This window comes from Pseudophryne corroboree, chromosome 1, assembly GCF_028390025.1.
Source record: "Pseudophryne corroboree isolate aPseCor3 chromosome 1, aPseCor3.hap2, whole genome shotgun sequence".
Lineage (NCBI taxonomy): Eukaryota > Metazoa > Chordata > Amphibia > Anura > Myobatrachidae > Pseudophryne > Pseudophryne corroboree.
This window is the reverse complement of record NC_086444.1, coordinates 342,298,969-342,320,613: the sequence shown is the minus strand read 5'-3', so window position 1 is coordinate 342,320,613 and position 21,645 is coordinate 342,298,969. Positions and strand designations below refer to the sequence as shown.

General features: G+C 45.7%; 1 protein-coding gene across 4 annotated transcripts in view; it reads right to left on the bottom strand.

The window, feature by feature from the left end:
* The window catches only part of EP400 (E1A binding protein p400), a 359,367-nt gene that overhangs the window by 274,355 nt on the left and 63,367 nt on the right, over positions 1–21,645 (bottom strand). For all 4 annotated transcript variants that reach the window (XM_063964664.1, XM_063964662.1, XM_063964665.1 and 1 more), the window contains exons 9-15: positions 6,332–6,410; positions 5,369–5,418; positions 4,211–4,256; positions 3,590–3,768; positions 1,871–2,048; positions 1,654–1,790; positions 1,056–1,225 (exon numbers count right to left, since the gene is read on the bottom strand). In XM_063964664.1, the coding sequence (XP_063820734.1) occupies positions 1,056–1,225; positions 1,654–1,790; positions 1,871–2,048; positions 3,590–3,768; positions 4,211–4,256; positions 5,369–5,418; positions 6,332–6,410 (839 nt within the window). The remainder of the gene's footprint in view (positions 1–1,055; positions 1,226–1,653; positions 1,791–1,870; positions 2,049–3,589; positions 3,769–4,210; positions 4,257–5,368; positions 5,419–6,331; positions 6,411–21,645) is intronic.

Here is a 21,645-nt window from a genome sequence, read left to right as displayed (position 1 = left end):
TAACTACGAAGTTGAGACCGAACAATAAGCAAAAAATGTGACCTTGGAACTTTGCTTTATTTAAAGCCTGAGTCAGGGAACAAGAAACTACATTTGTGTGATGCAATAAAGTACTGAAGAGTGGAGTGATTGAGAGCAGCTGCATCATGAGAATCTATCCATATATTCTATGGGCATCTGCGGGAGCCCTGAAACACCAGTCAACTCAAAGAAACCTAGAAGTTAACTATCACTGCACTACCCTATGACCAAGTCCATAATGTGTTTAGAATCCCGTAATAACTGACAACTGGGATTAAAGGATTACAATCCTGGCTATTTTCAGGACCGAGAAATGTCTGGGTTCGGAATACCTAATAGCATATCATAAAATGGTCAGAAAGCAAAACCATACAATGTAGTAAGAGGCAGTAATGTAAAAATAAGGTTAAAAAGACAGACCAAACACACTTCAACTAACTTTATTCTAATTTATGCATGTAAATCTAAATTTAAACTAATTTGCTACATTTGAAAGTGGCCACGAGTTTTAATAGGAAAGCAGACACTGCCTAACATCAAATTAAAAAAGAAATGTACTTGATATGTGACAGAACCAGCTAAAGCTAACAAACTCAAGCATATAATCCAGGCTTACCTTACAATATAAACATACTGTATTATCTCCAATCTTCATTATTTCATACCATCACACATCTTGCACTTAAGGCCAGTACTCACCGGCAGATATGGGGAGAGATGTGTGCTGAGCGTGCGGGAGGAGACGAGGAAGCCGCTCATTTCACCCAGCGGGTGAAGTGAGCAACCTGCTAGATTGAGCCTGCATGCAGGTCAACCTAGCACCAGCGATAGCGATGCGCGGGGCTGCACATCGCTATCGCTGTGAGGGGTACACACGGAGTGATCGCTGCTTAAAATCTAAGTAATCTAGTCAGATTGCTTAGATTTTAAGCAGCGATCGCTCAGTAAGTACCCCCCTATACTCCTGGCCTACTCAAATCTATACTTGAGATCCTTTACATTGCCAATGCAGAGTGAATAGAAGAAAATCAAACCTTGGAAGTTTGAGGATGGCTTCCCAGTGCTTCTCAGTAATATTGCGGAGCTGATGGACTTCATCCAAGACAAGGTATTTCCATCTCATTTTCATGAAGGCCTGCAGTCCCTTGAATAGCTGCTTGTAGGAGGTGATGCAGACATGGAAGCTGTTGGGCTCATGCCATCTCTGGGTTAAGAACAGAATGATCAATTACCAAAGCAGAACTGCATTTATGGAACAAAAATACTTACTAAACACACAGCTCTGACTTGTGTGGGAGGACATGGGTCAAAACAGAAGTACACAAATGAATAGCAAATACCTCACTGCATTGTTTAGAGCTGGCATGTCCAAACTGCGGCCCTCCAGCTGTTGTGAAACTACATATCCCAGTATGCCCTGACACAGTTTTGCTGTCAGAGAATGCAAAAGCTGTGTCAGGGCATGCTGGGATGTGTAGTTTTTCAACAGCTGGAGGGCCGCAGTTTGGACATGCCTGGTTTAGAGGTTACAGTAAACCAACATTTCAATATAATTTTAAATTGACCATTTTAAACTAAGATAACCCCATCTAAAGCAACTAGTGTCACTACGTTATTTGCAAGGTGGTTTACCTGACGCTTCTTTCTCAGCTCTCGTTGGTTCCCAAAATACAGAAGTAGTTTGAGTGCTGGACACCAGCGTTTGAGTTCTAGCTCCCACTTCAAGACATTACAGCTTCGTACAACAATCAAATGAGGACCCCATACTCCTGGGGAAGATACAATTTCAACCCATTAAGGAAAGCTTCACAAAACCTTTCTAATAAGACTAATGTGACCGATTTCTCACCTTCATTGCTAGCCAGATGTGCAAGGAGGGCAATCACCTGGACATTTTTGCCCAACCCTGCTTCATCTGCCAGAATCCCATTAAGGTTCTTTTTGTACTGTTTAGCAAACCAGTCCAGTCCGATCAACTGATAATCCCGAAGTTTGCCATGAAGTAGAGATGGTGCAGGAGTTTTCACCTGTGCAATATAGGAAATGTATTCATAGGATGTACACACTAGCCATTTCTCACTTACTCTGACCTGCAAATTCACTCAGACCACAATCAGCCCAGCAAAGAAAAAAGGGGTAGAGTGAAGCATTATAAAAGAAAAGGAGAGAGAGAGAGAGAGAGAGAGAGAGAGAGAGAGAGAGAGAGAGAGAGAGAGAGAGAGACGGACATGTTCCTGGGTGCTCTGAGATCCTTTCCAACTCCAGTACCCATTGACAGGTAACTCTGCAGGAAATGGAGTCAACATAAAGCACAAAGAGGTAAATTTACTAAGGTGGGAGTTTTTTGTAGAACTGGTGATGTTGCCCATAGCAACCAATCAGATTCTACTTAACATTCATCTATCTTGCTTATAGAAGATAATGGATATAATCTGATTCGTTGCTATGGGCAACATCACCAGTTCTACAAAAAAATACAAAAAACCTCCCACCTTAGTAAATTTACCCCAAAGAATCTTTGGTAAAAAACGAAATTCATTGTAGCTGGCCAAATAGGATTTGGAAGACCACTGACAAGTGAATTAGAGAGCATTCATGACTGCAAACATGGTCTTAATATAATTATAAAAAGACCACTATATGCTTCATGGTTTCAGAACTATGTCATAAAGGGCCAGACCCAGCTTGTAACATGGCTGGTCCACTTTATCTCTCTCCAATGCTTAGTACAATAGACTCCCAAATTGGCAAACCTTCAAATTTCCTGAACTAAGGAGACTATATGTAGGCAAAGGTGTTCAAAAGATTGTGCTATGGAACTGGCTGTAGCAGTCGAAGAAACTTATACACTAGAGTCACACTGACTGCTTAGGAGCTGTTGTTACAACAGGAGGTCTGCTGCATATCAACCAGATTATGTGTGCAGTAGCAGATTGGTTTTACACACTCTCAAAGGGATTATCCAGACGTACTCATGGCACCACACCATAGACATGAATATATGACACCGTATGGTTCCACCTCTAAAAGCACACTACCCCCCCCCCCACCCCCGTTCCCCCCACCCTCACACTACTACCGCCAGCCCACTTCATAAAACAATTGTTGATGGGTAGAGTGAAGCAACCATTTAACCATCCCAACCCAGGACCAGTGATTCGGCAATGGTGCACAAAATACCAAATCCTTCTCACCAAAGGCTGAGGCCAGGCACAGAAGGTGGTGTAGGGGTCATCTGTAGTGGTAATCAGAAAGGGATGATAAAAGATTTCCCATGCTATATGGAGTAACAGAGCCTATCCCTCAATGGGTAAGATTAAGAAAAGATGAGAAATAACAAAAAAGGGCAAAAGCCCTGCAGCAAAGCATCTATGAAGGTCAATAGAAAAAGAAAGAAGGAAGGAGCAAAGGGGAGCTATGTTCACGCCAGTGGTCTGGCTAAGGATAAGCATAACTTACCACCACTAGCTACTGCTGAAGGAGCACCATAAAGGGTACAACACATAAAAGACTAATAAAATAATTGATAACAGAAAGTTTACTTTTATTATTGAAAATCAGTACTCACTGCTCCAGAGATGCGAGAGCTGCCCCGTGGTAGTAACAGTTCTGCTGCAGCAGCCACCTCTGCAATGTCTCGATTGTGCTTCATTGCACCCATATGGGCAGAGCCACCTCCTTCTATATTCAGCAAAGAGTCAATGAGGACCTTCTGCTTCGGAGCGCCATCGAACTCAATGTCACATGCTGAACAAATAACACCACCACATATTGAAAAATATATATATATTTTTTTCTAAATACTTTTGTACCAGGTCTGTTAAGGTCCTAAAATAGAGTAGTCAACAGGTGGCACGCAAAACTAAGCTAAGCCACTTATAACATGCAAAGAGGAAGAGCAAATACATATTGAGCATAATAAATAAATAAATACAGAAATAAATAAAAATGTGTATTCATCACTAGCTTGTTTCACGCATACAGGCACAATTACCACCTATTAACTCCTATGATTATTTAACTTGCTGCTCGCTAGAAGGAACAAGCTTCACATTCAAATTCCCAAAATACATATAAGATCAGACCTTTATCTATAAGATGCAAACATTAATATTGTTTAAAAATATATATTCACAATGTAATCTGTGCAAATTACACTAAAGATACTGACAAAAAACACAATACAGACCTTTATTCCTTGTTGCCTTTAACACAGGCCCAGAGACAGTTTGATTCTGAAAAATAGAAAACTCATTCAGTTCGTCAGCCTTGCCCAAATAGGCTTTCATTGAGCTGTTTGGTGTCACCCGTGTGTCCATGCCAAGTCACTCTGATCAAAAACACCCTGGATAACCAAATTTCATCAGCTGTGACAAACCGTTAATGAGCAGATTTCTCCTGATTCTAATGTCTGTCAGACCAACATCTGCCACTGCCTATATCACAGACATACACGAGGGATTCCCTCACAATGTATTGGCCAGGATACCGGCGCTCCACCCACAGGGAGGAAACATTTCCCCATTCCTTCCCATGTGAAGGAACAGGGGAAATGTCTGTAGGTCAGCTGCGGCAGGGTATATACTGCCCGACATGACACTTTCAAATATTGAATTGGAGGTGACATGCTGAATGATCTGGCCTGACAGACTGACATTACCGGATCAGTCACCTACACACATGCTGCGATTATCTGGATGATCTGCCCGATATTGTAGCATCAATGCCCAGCATAAGCAATTTTCTTATTTATCAGTTTTCACAGGCAATGGTCACACAAATTCACACAAACCCCGTAAGAATAAAACGTTATACAGGTTGAGTATCCCATATCCAAATATTCCGAAATACAGAATATTCCGAAATACGGACTTTTTTGAGTGAGAGTGAAATAGTGAAACCTTTGTTTTTTGATGGCTCAATGTACACAAACTTTGTTTAATACACAAAGTTATTAATAATATTGTATTAAATGACCTTCAGGCTGTGTGTATAAGGTGTATATGAAACAAATGATGTGTGAATGTACACACACTTTGTTTAATGCACAAAGTTATAAAAAATATTGGCTAAAATTACCCTCAGGCTGTATGTATAAGGTGTATATGAAACATAAATGCATTCTGTGCTTACTTAGGTCCCATCACCATGATATCTCATTATGGTATGCAATTATTCCAAAATACGGAAAAATCCGATATCCAAAATACCTCTGGTCCCAAGCATTTTGGATAAGGGATACTCAACCTGTATTCCTCCACCACAAAAACATCTCATATATAAAAGCACAGTTAAGCATTAACCATAGAAAGCTGCTGGTTAATAAAAAGTACTCGTGGGGACTCACCAAACGGCGCTCCAACTTCACATGTGGTTGCGCTTTATTCACTTCTTCCCCTAAAAATAAAATCAGTCATAGATAAATAATTGGTGAGATCTTAATCATTCAAACAAAAAAATAGTAAAAATTTTGGAGATGGGGGGAAGGGGGGTTCTTTTAATGAGGAAGTGCCTGCTGGGCATTTTGGCTTTTCTGTTAACCTGGCATGCATTCAGTAAAACAAATGAAACAACAATTATTGCCAATTTAGTTTGAGCGACACTGAACATATTATTACTTTCCTGTAATGCTGCATTTACTGATCGGTGCATTAATGTACAAAGAATTAGCAATCCCAAGAATGGCATAGCAGAGATTTCATTTATAAGGTTGCTGTAAACAAAAGGATTTTAAAAATTATGCAGTGTGTTGAAGGGTGGCAAATGTGTCAAAAGATTAATAAATAAATCTAATAAACAATGTATTAAAAAACAAAAAAACACAAACAGGTAGTAGAGTTGTTGCAATAAGTATAAACAAGCTCCTAACTCCAGCACTGTAGTTAAAATAAAAAGGTTTTGCCACACTGACGTAATAGAGGAGGAGCTTATGCCGCAGAAGGTATAGCCTAAAGTGGAGTGAGTAGTCCACTCTTTAACCAATTTGGTCATATTGGTGCAAACAATTCCAGTGTAGTGCCACCTGTTAGTGAGGTAACTAGGCTACTGCCGGGTATAATCAATCTGTGCGCACACACTTTGTAGAACCAGTGTGTATGTGCCCACACTGTGGTTCTGTGCTACCCATAAGTGAGAGAAAGAGCAAATTTATAAGTGGACGTAAACCCCCCCCCCCAAAAAAAAAACCACACATGGTTTCAGACTCACATCATTACTAGTCCCCTAATGTCCACATGTACAGATTTAGTAGACATGCTAGCAAGCTTGACCTCTATTTTACACAATATTTATACTTGCAGCAGTAACGTACCTTTTTGTGCTTTGCCTGGTGTGTGGAAGACTTTCCTTCTCTTCTCTTGCAACTGCACCTGAAATTTTATCTCCACTACCTAAAATTAAAACAAAGAATGAAACGGTTATGAGTTTGAAGATAGCTGCACTACACAGCAACCTAAAGATGGTCAGAAACCTACTCAATAATAATTGCTACTCCTCCTCTATAACAGTCAGTATCTAAAGAAGAGCACCATAATATAAAATCTTGTTTTTGAGAATAAGTGAGATAAGGGCATGCATCATCATGGAAACAGTGGGAATAACAAAAAAAAATATTTTTCCTAGGAGGAAACGCTGCTTTATGTGCACATGGAAGGAAAATCACAATATACACAGTTGAGTCACATTATTATGACAACCAGCTAATAGCCAAAGTAACTGCCATGTGCAGCACAGACAGCAGCTAGATGGGCTGGGAGTGACTCAATAAGGTGCTGGCAGAGGTACACTTTGAATTTCATCCGCAATTGAACACGCACACAGTGTTCTGTGGCAGCGCACGTGGCAGAGCAATTTTAATTATAACACCCATATTTTTGGGCATTATTATCTAAGGCGCTTTTTGGCAAATTTTTTGTTTTTGCTTCTTACATTTTGAAGGTGAGCTGTTCCATTGAAGCGTGTCAGTCAGCCCTTACGCACCTTCATAGTGGACAGTCACCTCTCACATCAATAGCACATGGTGCATGTACATGTGTTTAGCGCAGACTAGATGGGCCAAGTGGCTCTTATCTACCACCAAATTCTATGTTTTATGTAATTACACAATGCATTAATTGGTGATCCAGCTTACAAGCATCAAATCCTGCGCCCACACCTCTAACACAGTAACATAGTTGGTGAGCATAGAGTTCAACCTAAATTATATTGCATTCCCTAATAGATTTAGGTTAAAGGCTATATCCTCGTATATCTTTTTTGGTTAGAATTTTGTCTAACCCATTTTTAAACACACCGGGTGGGATTCAAATCTTGCAGCTGCCCTCCCGCCCTCATCGCGCCCGCCGGCAGTATTCAAATGTTACGGCCGGTGGGCGCGATATCAGCATTTCAGCTAGCCACCCCCTGGGGTGGTGAGCTAAAATGCACGAAAAGTGACCCGCTTGGACGCCCAAACAGGACTTTTTGCGACCGCGCCCATGACTTTAGTCGGGCTTAGCTGCTTTACACGGCTAAACCAGTCTCTTATGGGCGCGATCAGCGCGATAACAGGAGGCCATAGAATATCGCCCCGCGATCTCCCGTCACTTTAGACGGGAGATCAGGGGGCAATAAAAGATTTGAATCCCGCCCATGGGAGTCCACCATTACAACCTTCTCTGGTAGTGTATTCCCATATGCGTATTGCCCTTACAGTGAAGAATCCCTTCCTGCGCCGAGTAAGAATTTTCTTCTCCTCAAGCCTTAGCGGGTGTACGCGCGTTTTGTGTAGAGGTCTCTTAGTAAACAACTCACATGATAGCTCCGCATATTGTCCCTTATATTTTTGTAAATATTCATCATATCTCCTCCTAGTCGTCTCATTCCAAGTGTAAACATATCTAACCTAGAAAGCCTCTCCTCATAGTCCAGTGTCTCCAACCCCTTAATCAATTTGGTAGCTCGCCTCTGAACCTTTTCAAGTTCTAATATGTCTTCTTTTATAGTGTGGTGCCCAGAACTGTACACAATACTCAAGATGCGGCCGTACCAATGATTTATACAGTGGCAGGATTACGCTCTCATCCCTTGGGCCACATGTAATAGAGTGAGAGTTTCAAAAAGTGAGAGATTTGGTAATGTTTTGCAGGGTTTTTTTTTTAAGTGGCAATCGTTTACACAGCAAGATTAACCTGGTTTTGCAGTGTAAATGATTGCCACTTAAAAAAAAAAAATGAAAAACCTTACCAACTCTCACTTTCTAAAACTCTCACTCTATTACATTTGACCCCTTGTCTCAATTCCCCTTTTAAAGCATGCTAAGACCTTATTTGCCTTTGTTGCTGCAGACTGACACGGTGTGTTGCTGGTAAATCTACTACCAATGAGCACCCCCAAATCCTTTTCTAATACAGTTTCCCCTATTTTTTCCCCATTTAATTGGTAGGTTGCCTGTTTACTCTTATAGGCCCCTACACACTGGCCGACATCACTGCACGATATGAACGATCTCGTTCATTAATGAACGAGATAACGTTCATATTGCGCAGTGTGGAGGCACCAGCGATGAACGATGCGCGGCCCCGCGCTCGTTCATCGCTGATGCCCCGTCAGCTGTGCATGCAGACCAATATGGACGAGATCGTCCATATTTGCCTGCACGTCTACGGAGCCGGGTGACGTGGAGAGTGAAGAAACTTCACTCTCCCCGTCACTGCCCCCCCGCCACTGGGTCGCCCTGTAGGGCTCTGTAGGGCCCATTAGTCCCAAAGTGCATAACTTTTTCCACATTAAACCTCATGCACCATTTCATTGCCCAAACTTCCAGTTTAAATAAATCGCTCTGGAGAGACTCCACATCCACATCTGACTTGATTACCCTATATATTTTAGTATTGTCTGCAAAAAGTGACACTGTGCTTTCTAGTCCTACTCCTAAATCATTAATAAGTATATTAAACAATAGTGGCCCCAGGACAGAACCCTGCGTTATTCCACTAATTACTTTAGCCCAGGTGGAAAATATTCCATCACTGCTCACTGTTCCCTGTTATCAAGCAAATTACTAACCCTTGTACAAATAGTGTCTCCTATACCGAGCTCCCTTAATTTGAAAATCAGCCTCTTGTGAGGAACTGTGTCGAAAGCTTTTACAAAATCCAGATAAACCACATCTATTGTGTTGCCCTGGTCCAGATTGTCGCTTACCATCTCACGAAAGCTAATCAAATTAGTTTGGCATGACCTATTTCTCACAAAACCATGTTTGTTCCTATTAATAGCATTGGTGTTCTCCAAGTAGTCATGTATGCTGTCCCATAGTATACTCTCCAATAGTTTCCCCACTATTGATGTCAGACTAACGGGTCTATAGTTACCAGGATGACGTTTAATACCCTTTTTAAATATTGGGACTACATCAGCTATACGCCAGTCCTTTGGTACCATGCCTGATCTAAGTGACTCAGTGAAAATCAGATACAGTGGCCTTGCTATTTCAGCATTTAGCTCCATCAGAACCCTAGGAAGTAGGCCATCTGGACATGGGGATTTATTAGTCTTAATTTTTTTTGACGATCACGGACTACTTCCTCAGACAGATCGGTATTAAGTAGTGGGCCTTTATCAATACTACTGTTATTTTTACTCACTAATCCCAAAATCTGGTCCTCATTTTATGATGAGAAAAAGATGTTCAATATTTCAGCTTTTTCATTGTCGTCATTTATCAGGAATCCCAGTTCGCTTTTTAATGGTCCCTTATTCTCTTTTTTTAGCCTCTTACCATTTATGTATTTATAAAAAAAAAATGTAGGGTTAGTTCTACTCTCTTTAGCGCTTTGTTTTTCGTTTTCTATTTTAGCTGCTCTGATTTCCTTTTTGCATTTATTGTTACATTCCTTGTAGTACTGGAATGACTCCGCCTTCCCGTCTGATTTGAAAGATTTGAATGCTCGCCTCTTTTTATCCATTTCTCCTTTAACTTTTTTGTTTAACCATTGGTTTGAATTTAGTGCTCTTATTTTTACTGCACAAGGGGATGCACTTATTGGTGGTCCCGGTATGAATGGTCGACAGTCATTAGGTTGACCACTATTGGTCGACATTGGCATGGTCGAAATGGACAAAAGGTCGACACATGAAAAAGGTCAACATGAGTTTTTTTTACTTTTTTGGGTGTCGTTTTTTTGCGTAAAGTGACGGGGAACCCCAATTAGTGCACCGCTTCGCTCGCCATGCTTCGGGCAAGGTGCCTCGCTCCGCTACCGCTGCGCTCGGCACAGATTACGATCCACGTGGACTACAATTGGGAGCGGTAAAGTATGGAAAAGTACCACAAAGGGAGGGGGGGGGGAAGAGTTAAAAACTCATGTCGACCTTTTCATGTGTCGACCATGTCAATGTCGACCAATAGTGGTCGACCTAATGACTGTCGACCATAACATGGTCGACCATCAAAACGGATACCCTTATGGGTATATTTGACAAGCATTTTAAAAACATCCCACATTTCAGACGTGTTTTTCCCCTGAAATTAAGTTCCCCAATCTATATCCTTTAATGCGCGTTTCAGCAGGTTAAAAACGAGTTTTATGGTAAGAACTTACCTTTGTTAAAACTCTTTCTGCGAGGTACACTGGGCTCCACAAGGCTAGACATAGGCGTGTAGAGTAGGATCTTGATCCGAAGCACCAACAGGCTCAAAAGCTTTGACCTTCTTCCCAAGATGCATAGCGCCGCCTCCTATATCACCCCGCCTCCGTGCACAGGAGCTCAGTTTGTTAACCAGCCCAATGCAGTAGCAAGTAAAAGAGACGACAACTGACAGTTGCCACAAACACCACACTCTCCTGACAGGAGAAGTCTCAGAGGCTAATGCCATACCAACCCAAAGAAGCTAAGTGCGTCAGGGTGGGCGCCTTGTGGAGCCCAGTGTACCTCGCAGAAAGAGTTTTAACAAGGGTAAGTTCTTAACATAAAACTCGTTTTCTGCTGCGGGGTACACCGGGCTCCACAAGGATAGACATAGGGGATGTCCTAAAGCAGTTCCTTATGGGAGGGGATGCACTGTAGCGGGCACAAAAACCCTGCGTCCAAAGGAAGCATCCTGGGAAGCGGCAGTATCGAAGGCATAGAACCTTATGAACGTGTCCACAGAGGACCACGTAGCCGCCTTGAACAATTGTTCAAGGGTCGCACCACGTTGGGCCGCCCAAGAAGGTCCAACAGACCGAGTAGAATGGGCCTTAATGTGATCAGGAGCAGAAAGACCAGCCTTCACATAAGCATGTGCAATCACCATTCTAATCCATCTGGCAAGAGTTTGCTTGTGAGCAGGCAAGCCCCGTTTGTGAAATCCAAACAGCACAAAGAGAGAATCAAATTTCCTAATAGAAGCAGTTCTCTTCACATAGATACGGAGAGCCCGTACCACATCCAAAGACCGCTCTTTCAGGAGAAACAAGTGCCGGAACTACAATCTCCTGATTAAGGTGGAACGAAGAAACCACCTTAGGTAGATAGCCGGGACGAGTCCTAAGAACCGCCCAGTCACAGTGAAATATCAGATATGGGGAACTACAGGGCAAGGCACCCAAATCACTCTTCTAGCTGAAAGCAATAGCCAGCAAAACCACCACCTTAAGGGAAAGCCACTTAAGATCAGCTGAACCAAAAGGTTCAAACGGAGACTCTTGTAACGCCTCCAAAACCACCGACAAGTCCCAAGGAGCCACAGGCGGGATACAGGGAAGTTGGATACACAACACGCCCTGTGTAAAGGTATGCACATCAGGTAAGGTCGCAATTTTTCTCTAAAACCACACCGACAAGGCAGATATTTGAACCTTGAGGGAGCCCAGATGCAGGCCTAAGTCCAGGCCCTGCTGAAGAAACGCCAACAACTTGGCTATACTAAACTTGGAAGCGTCATAATCGTTAGATGCGCACCAAAGTAAGAATGCCAGACCATATAATAAATCTGAGCCGAAGCAGGTTTCCAGGCCCGCAACATAGTTTGAATGACCGCCTCAGAAAACCCTTTAGCCCTTAAGACGGAAGCTTCAAGAGCCACGCCGTCAAAGACAGCCGGGCTAGGTCCTGGTAGATACAGGGGCCCTGAACGAGGAGGTCTGGGCGTTGTGCAAGTAGAATTGGACGCTCTGACGATAGGCCTTGCAGGTCTGAGAACCAGTGCCGTCTGGGCCACGCTGGAGCTATGAGAAGCAGAATTCCTTTTTCTTGCTTGAATTTCCGAATTACCCTGGCAGGAGTGACACCGGAGGGAACACGTACGGCAGCCAAAACCTCCACGGTACCGCCAGTGCATCCACGAATGCTGCTTGAGGATCCCTTGTCTTTGCTCCGAAGACCGGAACCTTGTGATTGTGTCGAGATGCCATCAGATCTACGTCTGGAAGGCCCCACCTTTCCACTAAGAGTTGAAACACTTCTGGACGGAGGCCCCACTCGCCGGCACGCACGTCCTGACGACTGAGAAAGTCCGCTTCCCAATTCAGGACTCCCGGAATGAATATTGCCGATATGGCCAGTAGATGGCGTTCTGCCCACTGTAGAATCCGTGAGACTTCCTTCATTGCTAGGCGGCTTCGAGTGCCGCCTTGATGATTTATGTAAGCCACTGTGGTGGCGTTGTCAGACTGTACTTGAACAGGACGGTTCTGAATTAAATGCTGGGCTAGGTTCAAGGCATTGAAGACCGCCCGCAACTCCAGAATATTGATCGAGAGGAGGGACTCCTCCTTGGTCCGCCGCCCCTGAAGGGAGTGTTGCTCCAGCACCGCGCCCCAACCTCTTAGACTGGCATCTGTCGTCAACAGGACCCAGTCGGATATCCAGAACGGACGCCCCCTGCACAGTTGTTGGTCCCGGAGCCACCAGAGCAGCGACAAACGGACCTCCGGAGTCAATGAGATCATTTGAGACCTGATCCGGTGAGGCAGGCCGTCCCATTTGGCTAGAATCAGCCTCTGGAGAGGGCGAGAGTGAAATTGAGCGTACTCCACCATGTCGAATGCTGACACCATGAGGCCCAGCACCTGCATCACTGAATGTATCGACACTTGCGGACGAGATAGGAAGCAACGAATCCTGTCCTGAAGTTTCAGGACTTTCTCCTGAGACAGGAACAGCCGCTGGTTGTGAGTGTCCAATAGCGCTCCCAGATACACCATGCTCTGAGCAGGGATCAGGGATGACTTCTTCCAGTTGCTGAGTCACCCGTGGGCTTGCAGAAACCGGACCGTCATATCTAGATGACGCAGGAGAAGTTCTGTGGAATTTGCCAGGATTAACAAGTCGTCCAAATACGGCAGTATCCTGACCCCTTGACGGCGGAGTACCGCCGTCATTACCGCCATGACTTTTGTAAAGACTCGCGAAGCCGTTGTTAAACCAAAAGGTAACGCCCGAAACTGGTAATGGCAGTTACCAATCGCAAATCTCAGGTATTGCTGATGAGACACTGCTATAGGAATATGCAGGTAAGCATCTTGTATATCCAGGGAGACCATGAAGTCCCCAGGTTCCAAGGCCAGAACTATAGAGCGAAGGGTTTCCATACGGAACTTGGAAACCTTCACAAACCTGTTCAATGCGTTGAGGTTGAGAATGGGCCGGGAGGACCTATTCGGTATCAGGACTAGAAACAGCGGAGAATAGTACCCCCGGCCCCTCTGCGCAAGAGGCACCTGTACTACGACTCCTGTATCCAGGAGGGTCTGTACCACCGAATGTAGAGTGTTTGCCTTTGTCTTGTCCAACGGGACATCTGTCTGTCAAAATCGATGAGGTGGTCGGTTTTTGAAGGCTATGGCGTAACCTCGAGTGACGACTTCCCGTACCCAGGCATCTGAAGTGGTCTTCAACCATTCCTGGGTATACCCTAGAAGCCGTCCCCCCACCCTGGGATCCCCCAGAGGGAGGCCCGCCCCGTCATTCGGCAGGCTTATCTGTCTTGGAAGCTGGCCGACGGGCCACCCAGGCTCTTTTCGGCTTAGGCTTACCAGGTTTGGAAGTACGGGCCTGCTTGTTGTACGCCTGACCTTTTGCTTTACCTGAAGGACGAAAGGGGCGAAAGGAAGTACCTCTAGCCTTCGACACAGAAGGAGCAGTACTTGGCAGTAGCCAAGTCAATCTTATATAAATCTTGCCCAAACAGAATATCTCCCTTAAAAGGGAGTACCTCCAGGGTTTTTCTAGAGTCCAGATCCACAGACCAGGATCTCAGCCACAATATCCGGCGAGCCAGAACTGACGTGGTAGAGGCCTTGGCTGCCAGGATACCGGCATCAGGAGCCGCCTCTTTAATATAACGAGAAGCTGTGACAATATAAGACAAGCATTGTCTAGCATGGTCAGAGGAGATTTCAGCATCTAACTCCAAGGCCCATGCTTCAATGGCCTCTGCAGCCCAAATAGCTGCAATAGTGGGCCTTTGTGCAGCACCCATGAGGGTGTAAATCGCTTTCAGACAACCCTCCACACGTTTATCCGTAGGCTCTTTTAGAGACGTGACGGTAGTGACAGGTAGAGCTGAGGAAACCACCATCCTAGCCACATGCGAGACCACTGGAGGAGGCGTTTCCCAATTCTTAGCTCCCGCGCGCGGGGATAGAGAGCCAGCATCTTCTTTTGAGGCACAAACTTCATACCCGGGTTTTCCCAGGGTTCCTGACATGTATCCACTAGGTGGTCAGAGTGAGGTAAAACTTTTAATCACCTTCTGACGCTTGAACCTATCTGGTTTCTTAGGAGGAACGGATGGCTCGGGATCATCCGTAATCCGTAAAAATAAGAATTTACTTACCGATAATTCTATTTCTCGGAGTCCGTAGTGGATGCTGGGGTTCCTGAAAGGACCATGGGGAATAGCGGCTCCGCAGGAGACAGGGCACAAAAAGTAAAGCTTTAGGATCAGGTGGTGTGCACTGGCTCCTCCCCCCATGACCCTCCTCCAAGCCTCAGTTAGGATACTGTGCCCGGACGAGCGTACACAATAAGGAAGGATTTATGAATCCCGGGTAAGACTCATACCAGCCACACCAATCACACTGTACAACCTGTGATCTGAACCCAGTTAACAGTATGATAACAGCGGAGCCTCTGAAAGATGGCTCACAACAATAATAACCCGATTTTTGTAACTATGTACAAGTATTGCAGATAATCCGCACTTGGGATGGGCGCCCAGCATCCACTACGGACTCCGAGAAATAGAATTATCGGTAAGTAAATTCTTATTTTCTCTATCGTCCTAGTGGATGCTGGGGTTCCTGAAAGGACCATGGGGATTATACCAAAGCTCCCAAACGGGCGGGAGAGTGCGGATGACTCTGCAGCACCGAATGAGAGAACTCCAGGTCCTCCTTAGCCAGGTTATCAAATTTGTAGGATTTTACAAACGTGTTTGCCCCTGACTAAATAGCCGCTCGGCAAAGTTGTAAAGCCGAGACCCCTCGGGCAGCCGCCCAAGATGAGCCCACCTTCCTTGTGGAATGGGCATTTACATATTTTGGCTGTGGCAGGCCTGCCACAGAATGTGCAAGCTGAATTGTATTACACATCCAACTAGCAAAAGTCTGCTTAGAAGCAAGAGCACCCAGTTTGTTGGGTGCATACAGGATAACAGCAAGTCAGTTTTCCTGACTCCAGCCGTCCTGGAACCTATATTTTCAGGGCCCTGACCACATCTAGCAACTTGGAGTCCTCCAAGTCCCTAGTAGGCGCAAGACACCACAATAAGCTGGTTCAGGTGAAACACTGACACCACCTTAGGGAGAGAACTGGGGACGAGTCCGCAGCTCTGCCCTGTCCGAATGGACAAACAGATATGGGCTTTTTTGAGAAAAAAACCACCAATTTGACACTCGCCTGGTCCAGGCCAGGTCCAAGAGCATGTTCACTTTTCATGTGAGATGCTTCAAATCCACAGATTTGACTGGTTTTAAACCAATGTGTTTTGAGGAATCCCAGAACTACGTTGAGATCCCACAGTGCCACTGGAGGCACAAAAGGGGGTTGTATATGCAATACTCCCTTGACAAACTTCTGGACTTCAGGAACTGAAGCCAATTCTTTCTGGAAGAAAAATCGACAGGGCCGAAATTTGAACCTTAATGGACCCCAATTTGAGGCCCATAGACACTCCTGTTTGCAGGAAATGCAGGAATCGACCGAGTTGAAATTTCTTCGTGGGGCCTTCCTGGCCTCACACCACGCAACATATTTTCGCCACATGTGGTGATAATGTTGTGCGGTCACCTCCTTTCTGGCTTTGACCAGGGTAGGAATGACCTCTTCCTGAATGCCTTTTCCGTTAGGATCCGGCGTTCCACCGCCATGCCGTCAAACGCAGCTGCGGTAAGTCTTGGAACAGACATGGTACTTGCTGAAACAAGTCCCTTCTTAGCGGCAGAGGCCATAAGTCCTCTGTGAGCATCTCTTGAAGTTCCGGGTACCAAGTCCTTCTTGGCCAATCCGGAGCCATGAGTATAGTTCTTACTCCTCTACGTCTTATAATTCTCAGTACCTTAGGTATGAAAAGCAGAGGATGGAACACATACACCGACTGGTACACCCACGGTGTTACCAGAACGTCCACAGCTATTGCCTGAGGGTCTCTTAACCTGGCGCAATACCTGTCCCGTTTTTTGTTCAGACGGGACGCCATCATGTCCACCTTTGGTAATTCCCAACGGTTTACAATCATGTGGAAAACTTCCTCATGAAGTTCCCACTCTGCCGGGTGGAGGTCGTGCCTACTGAGGAAGTCTGCTTCCCAGTTTCCATTCCCGGAATGACACACTGCTGACAGTGCTATCACATGATTTTCCGCCCAGCGAAAAGTCCTTGCAGTTTTTGCCACTGCCCTCCTGCTTCTTGTGCCGCCCTGTCTATTTACGTGGGCGACTGCCGTGATGTTTTATCCCACTGGATCAATACCGGCTGACCTTGAAGCAGAGGTCTTGCTAAGCTTAGAGCATTATAAATTTACCCTTAGCTATATTTATGTGGAGAAAAGTCTCCAGACTTGCTCACACTCCCTGGAAATTTTTTCCTTGTGTGACTGCTCCCCAGCCTCTCGGGCTGGCCTCCGTGGTCACCAACATCCAAAACTGAATGCCGAATCTGCGGCCCTCTAGAAGATGAGCACTCTGTAACCACCACAGGAGAGAGACCCTTGTCCTTGGATATAGGGTTATCCGCTGATGCATCTGAAGATGCGATCCGGACCATTTGTCCAGCAGATCCCACTGAAAAGTTCTTGCATGAAATCTGCCGACTGGAATTGCTTCGAAGGAAGTCACCATTTTTTTACCATGGCCCTTGTGCAATGATGCACTGATTTTAGGAGGTTCCTGACTAGCTCGGATAACTCCCTGGCTTTCTCTTCCGGGAGAAACACCTTTTTCTGGACTGTGTCCAGAATCATCCCTAAGCACAGGAGACTTGTTGTCGGGATCATGCTACTCCGACCTCCAACTGTTCCCTGGACTTTGCCCTTATCAGGAGATCGTCCAAGTAAGGGATAATTAAGACGCCTTTTCTTCGAAGAAGAACCATCATTTCGGCCATTACCTTGGTAAAGACCCGGGGTGCCGTGGACAATCCAAACGGCAGCGTCTGAAACTGATAGTGACAGTTCTGTACCACGAACCTGAGGTACCCTTAGTGATAAGGGCAAATTTGGGACATGGAGGTAAGCATCCCTGATGTCTCGGGACACCATATAGTCCCCTTCTTCCCGGTTCGTTATCACTGCTCTGAGTGACTCCATCTTGATTTGAACCTTTGTAAGTGTTCAAATTTTTTTAGATTTAGAATAGGTCTCACCTAGCCTTCTGGCTTCAGTACCACAATATAGTGTGGAATAATACCCCTTTTCTTGTTGTAGGAGGGGTAATTTAATTATCACCTGCTGGGAATACAGCTCGTGAATTGTTTCCCATACTGCCTCCTTGTCGGAGGGAGACCTTGGTAAAGCAGACTTCAGGAGCCTGCGCAGGGGAAACGTCTCGACATTCCAATCTGTACCCCTGGGATACTACTTGTAGGATCCAGGGGTCCTGTACGGTCTCAGCGTCATGCTGAGAGCTTGTCAGAAGCGGTGGAACGCTTCTGTTCCTGGGAATGGGCTGCCTGCTGCAGTCTTCTTCCCTTTCCTCTATCCCTGGGCAGATATGACTCTTATAGGGACGAAAGGACTGAAGCTGAAAAGACGGTGTCTTTTTCTGCAGAGATGTGACTTAGGGTAAAAAACGGTGGATTTTCCAGCAGTTGCCGTGGCCACCAGGTCCGATGGACCGACCCCAAATAACTCCTCTTCCTTTATACGGCAATACACCTTTGTGCCGTTTGGAATCTGCATCACCTGACCACTGTCGTGTCCATAAACATCTTCTGGCAGATATGGACATCGCACTTACTCTTGATGCCAGAGTGCAAATATCCCTCTGTGCATCTCGCATATATAGAAATGCATCCTTTAAATGCTCTATAGTCAATAAAATACTGTCCCTGTCAAGGGTATCAATATTTTTAGTCAGGGAATCCGACCAAGCCACCCCAGCTCTGCACATCCAGGCTGAGGCGATCGCTGGTCGCAGTATAACACCAGTATGTGTGTATATACTTTTTATGATATTTTCCAGCCTCCTGTCAGCTGGCTCCTTGAGGACGGCCCTATCTATAGACGGTACCGCCACTTGTTCTGATAAGCGTGTGAGCGCCTTATCCACCCTAAGGGGTGTTTCCCAACGCGCACTAACTTCTGGCGGGAAAGGGTATACCGCCCATATTTTCTATCGGGGGGAACCCACGCATCATCACACACTTCATTTAATTTATCTGATTCAGGAAAAACTACGGTAGTTTTTTCACATCCCACATAATACCCTCTTTTGTGGTACTTGTAGTATCAGAAATATGTAACACCTCCTTCATTGCCCTTAACGTGTGGCCCTAATAAGGAATACGTTTGTTTATTCACCGTCGACACTGGATTCAGTGTCCCTGTCTGTGTCTGTGTCGACCGACTAAAGTAAACGGGCGTTTTAAAACCCCTGACGGTGTTTTTGAGACGTCTGGACCGGTACTAATTGTTTGTCGGCCGTCTCATGTCGTCAACCGACCTTGCCGCGTGTTGACATTATCACGTAATTCCCTAAATAAGCCATCCATTCCGGTGTCGACTCCCTAGAGAGTGACATCACCATTACAGGCAATTGCTCCGCCTCCTCACCAACATCGTCCTCATACATGTCGACACACACGTACCGACACACAGCACACACACAGGGAATGCTCTGATAGAGGACAGGACCTACTAGCCCTTTGGAGAGACAGAGGGAGAGTTTGCCAGCACACACCAAAAACGCTATAATTATATAGGGACAACCTTATATAAGTGTTTTCCCTTATAGCATCTTTTTTATATATTTCTAACGCCAAATTAGTGCCCCCCCTCTCTGTTTTAACCCTGTTTCTGTAGTGCAGTGCAGGGGAGAGCCTGGGAGCCTTCCCTCCAGCCTTTCTGTGAGGGAAAATGGCGCTGTGTGCTGAGGAGATAGGCCCCGCCCCTTTTTCGGCGGCCTCGTCTCCCGCTCTTAACGGATTCTGGCAGGGGTTAAATATCTCCATATAGCCCCCGGAGGCTATATGTGAGGTATTTTTAGCCAAAAATAGGTTTTCATTGCCTCCCAGGGCGCCCCCCTTCCAGCGCCCTGCACCCTCAGTGACTGCCGTGTGAAGTGTGCTGAGAGGAAATGGCGCACAGCTGCAGTGCTGTGCGCTACCTTAAGAAGACTGAGGAGTCTTCATGCCGCCGATTCTGGACCTTCTTCTTGTTTCAGCATCTGCAAGGGGGCCGGCGGCGAGGCTTAGGTGACCATCCAGGCTGTACCTGTGATCGTCCCTCTGGAGCTAATGTCCAGTAGCCAAAGAAGCCAATCCATCCTGCACGCAGGTGAGTTCACTTCTTCTCCCCTAAGTCCCTCGTTGCAGTGATCCGGTTGCCAGCAGGACTCACTGTAAAATAAAAAACCTAAGCTAAACTTTTCTAAGCAGCTCTTTAGGAGAGCCACCTAGATTGCACCCTTCTCGGCCGGGCACAAAAATCTAACTGAGGCTTGGAGGAGGGTCATGGGGGGAGGAGCCAGTGCACACCACCTGATCCTAAAGCTTTACTTTTTGTGCCCTGTCTCCTGCGGAGCCGCTATTCCCCATGGTCCTTTCAGGAACCCCAGCATCCACTAGGACGATAGAGAAATTAACTTAATAGCCTCCAAAAGATCAGGAACATCCACATGTGAACCACCCTCCCCATCAGCCGTATCTGAGTCAGAACCTGTGGGGTCAGTGTAAGTGCCGTTTCCATCCGACGAGGTGTCAGTGACAGCAGTGGATTGTGAGGAGACAAGTGCTCGCTCAGAGGACCTCTTAGACTTAGTCGAGCGACAGTCAGACCTTTTAGTAGTCAGGGACTGGTTCAACTTCTTTTTTTGACCAGATAAATCGTCCGCCCACGGCGGGTTAGCTGCAGGGACCACACACGGTTGCACCGGCATTGGGAGTCCCATAGGGGGTGTTAGTTTATGAACTAGCGTATGCAGAAGCGTGGAAAAAGCGGCCCACGGCGGGTCATTATTTGCCTCCGTTGCCACCGTCCCAGTAGGGGGCAAGGAGCCCCCAGAACCAGAGCCAAAAGCTGTTATATTCTCCTCATAGGTATCTGCGGCTTCAGCAACACCGGCAGTGTGTTCAGCCCCAGAACAGTTACCCTCAGAAGCAGACATGATATAACTTGCAGTATCAGGTAACAGTACAATTGGCAGCAGCACAATACCTCTAGCCCAAACCCCTGCGCAGTGTAGTCAGCACCAGTAGAGATAAAGGAGAGATATGGTGACTAAATCACAGAGAAAAATACGTAATACAGTATATCTTTGTGAAACTTCTATATTAGATAAAACCTGACTCACCAAGCCCCCTCAGGTTATAGAATATAGGGATAGCAGGTTGAGTGAAAGACACGAAATGGTCACCACTCAGCTATCAAATGCACACACAAATAGTCACAGTCTGTACAATGCAGAGGTTATTACTGACAATAATACTGCACTGGACTAGCTTACACAGCTATATAACAATAGATATAACAGTACACAGTAAGAACGGATGTATATCACAGGGTAATTGTACTAGGAAACCCTGACTAAGTGCACTCTTTCTTACTAACACTGACTAAAAAAAGGCAGGTAGAATACTTAAGTGTCTTGTAAAGTCACAGCACTGACAACCAGGCGGCTTTACATAGGAGGATTTTCCCAAGCAATCCCAGGAACTGTGAGCTGAGGGATAATGGCGCCGCAGACACTGCCAGGGAGTGAGGGATAGACAGATATGCAGCTCCAGGGCGGGAACATTTGCGGGAAATGGCGCCCTGGGGGAGGGGCTCCAGGTCTAAGCCTTATCCCCTCTGCTGGCAAAACCACCGGGTACTGCGGGCTACTTGTAAAAAAAGGTTTAGAGAGAAAACCTGACCTGCACCCATGCCCTGGTGATCTAGTGGGATCACCTGTACTGCCACAGTGTCCACCGGCCGCGCCGGATCGCGATAAAGTGCGGGTC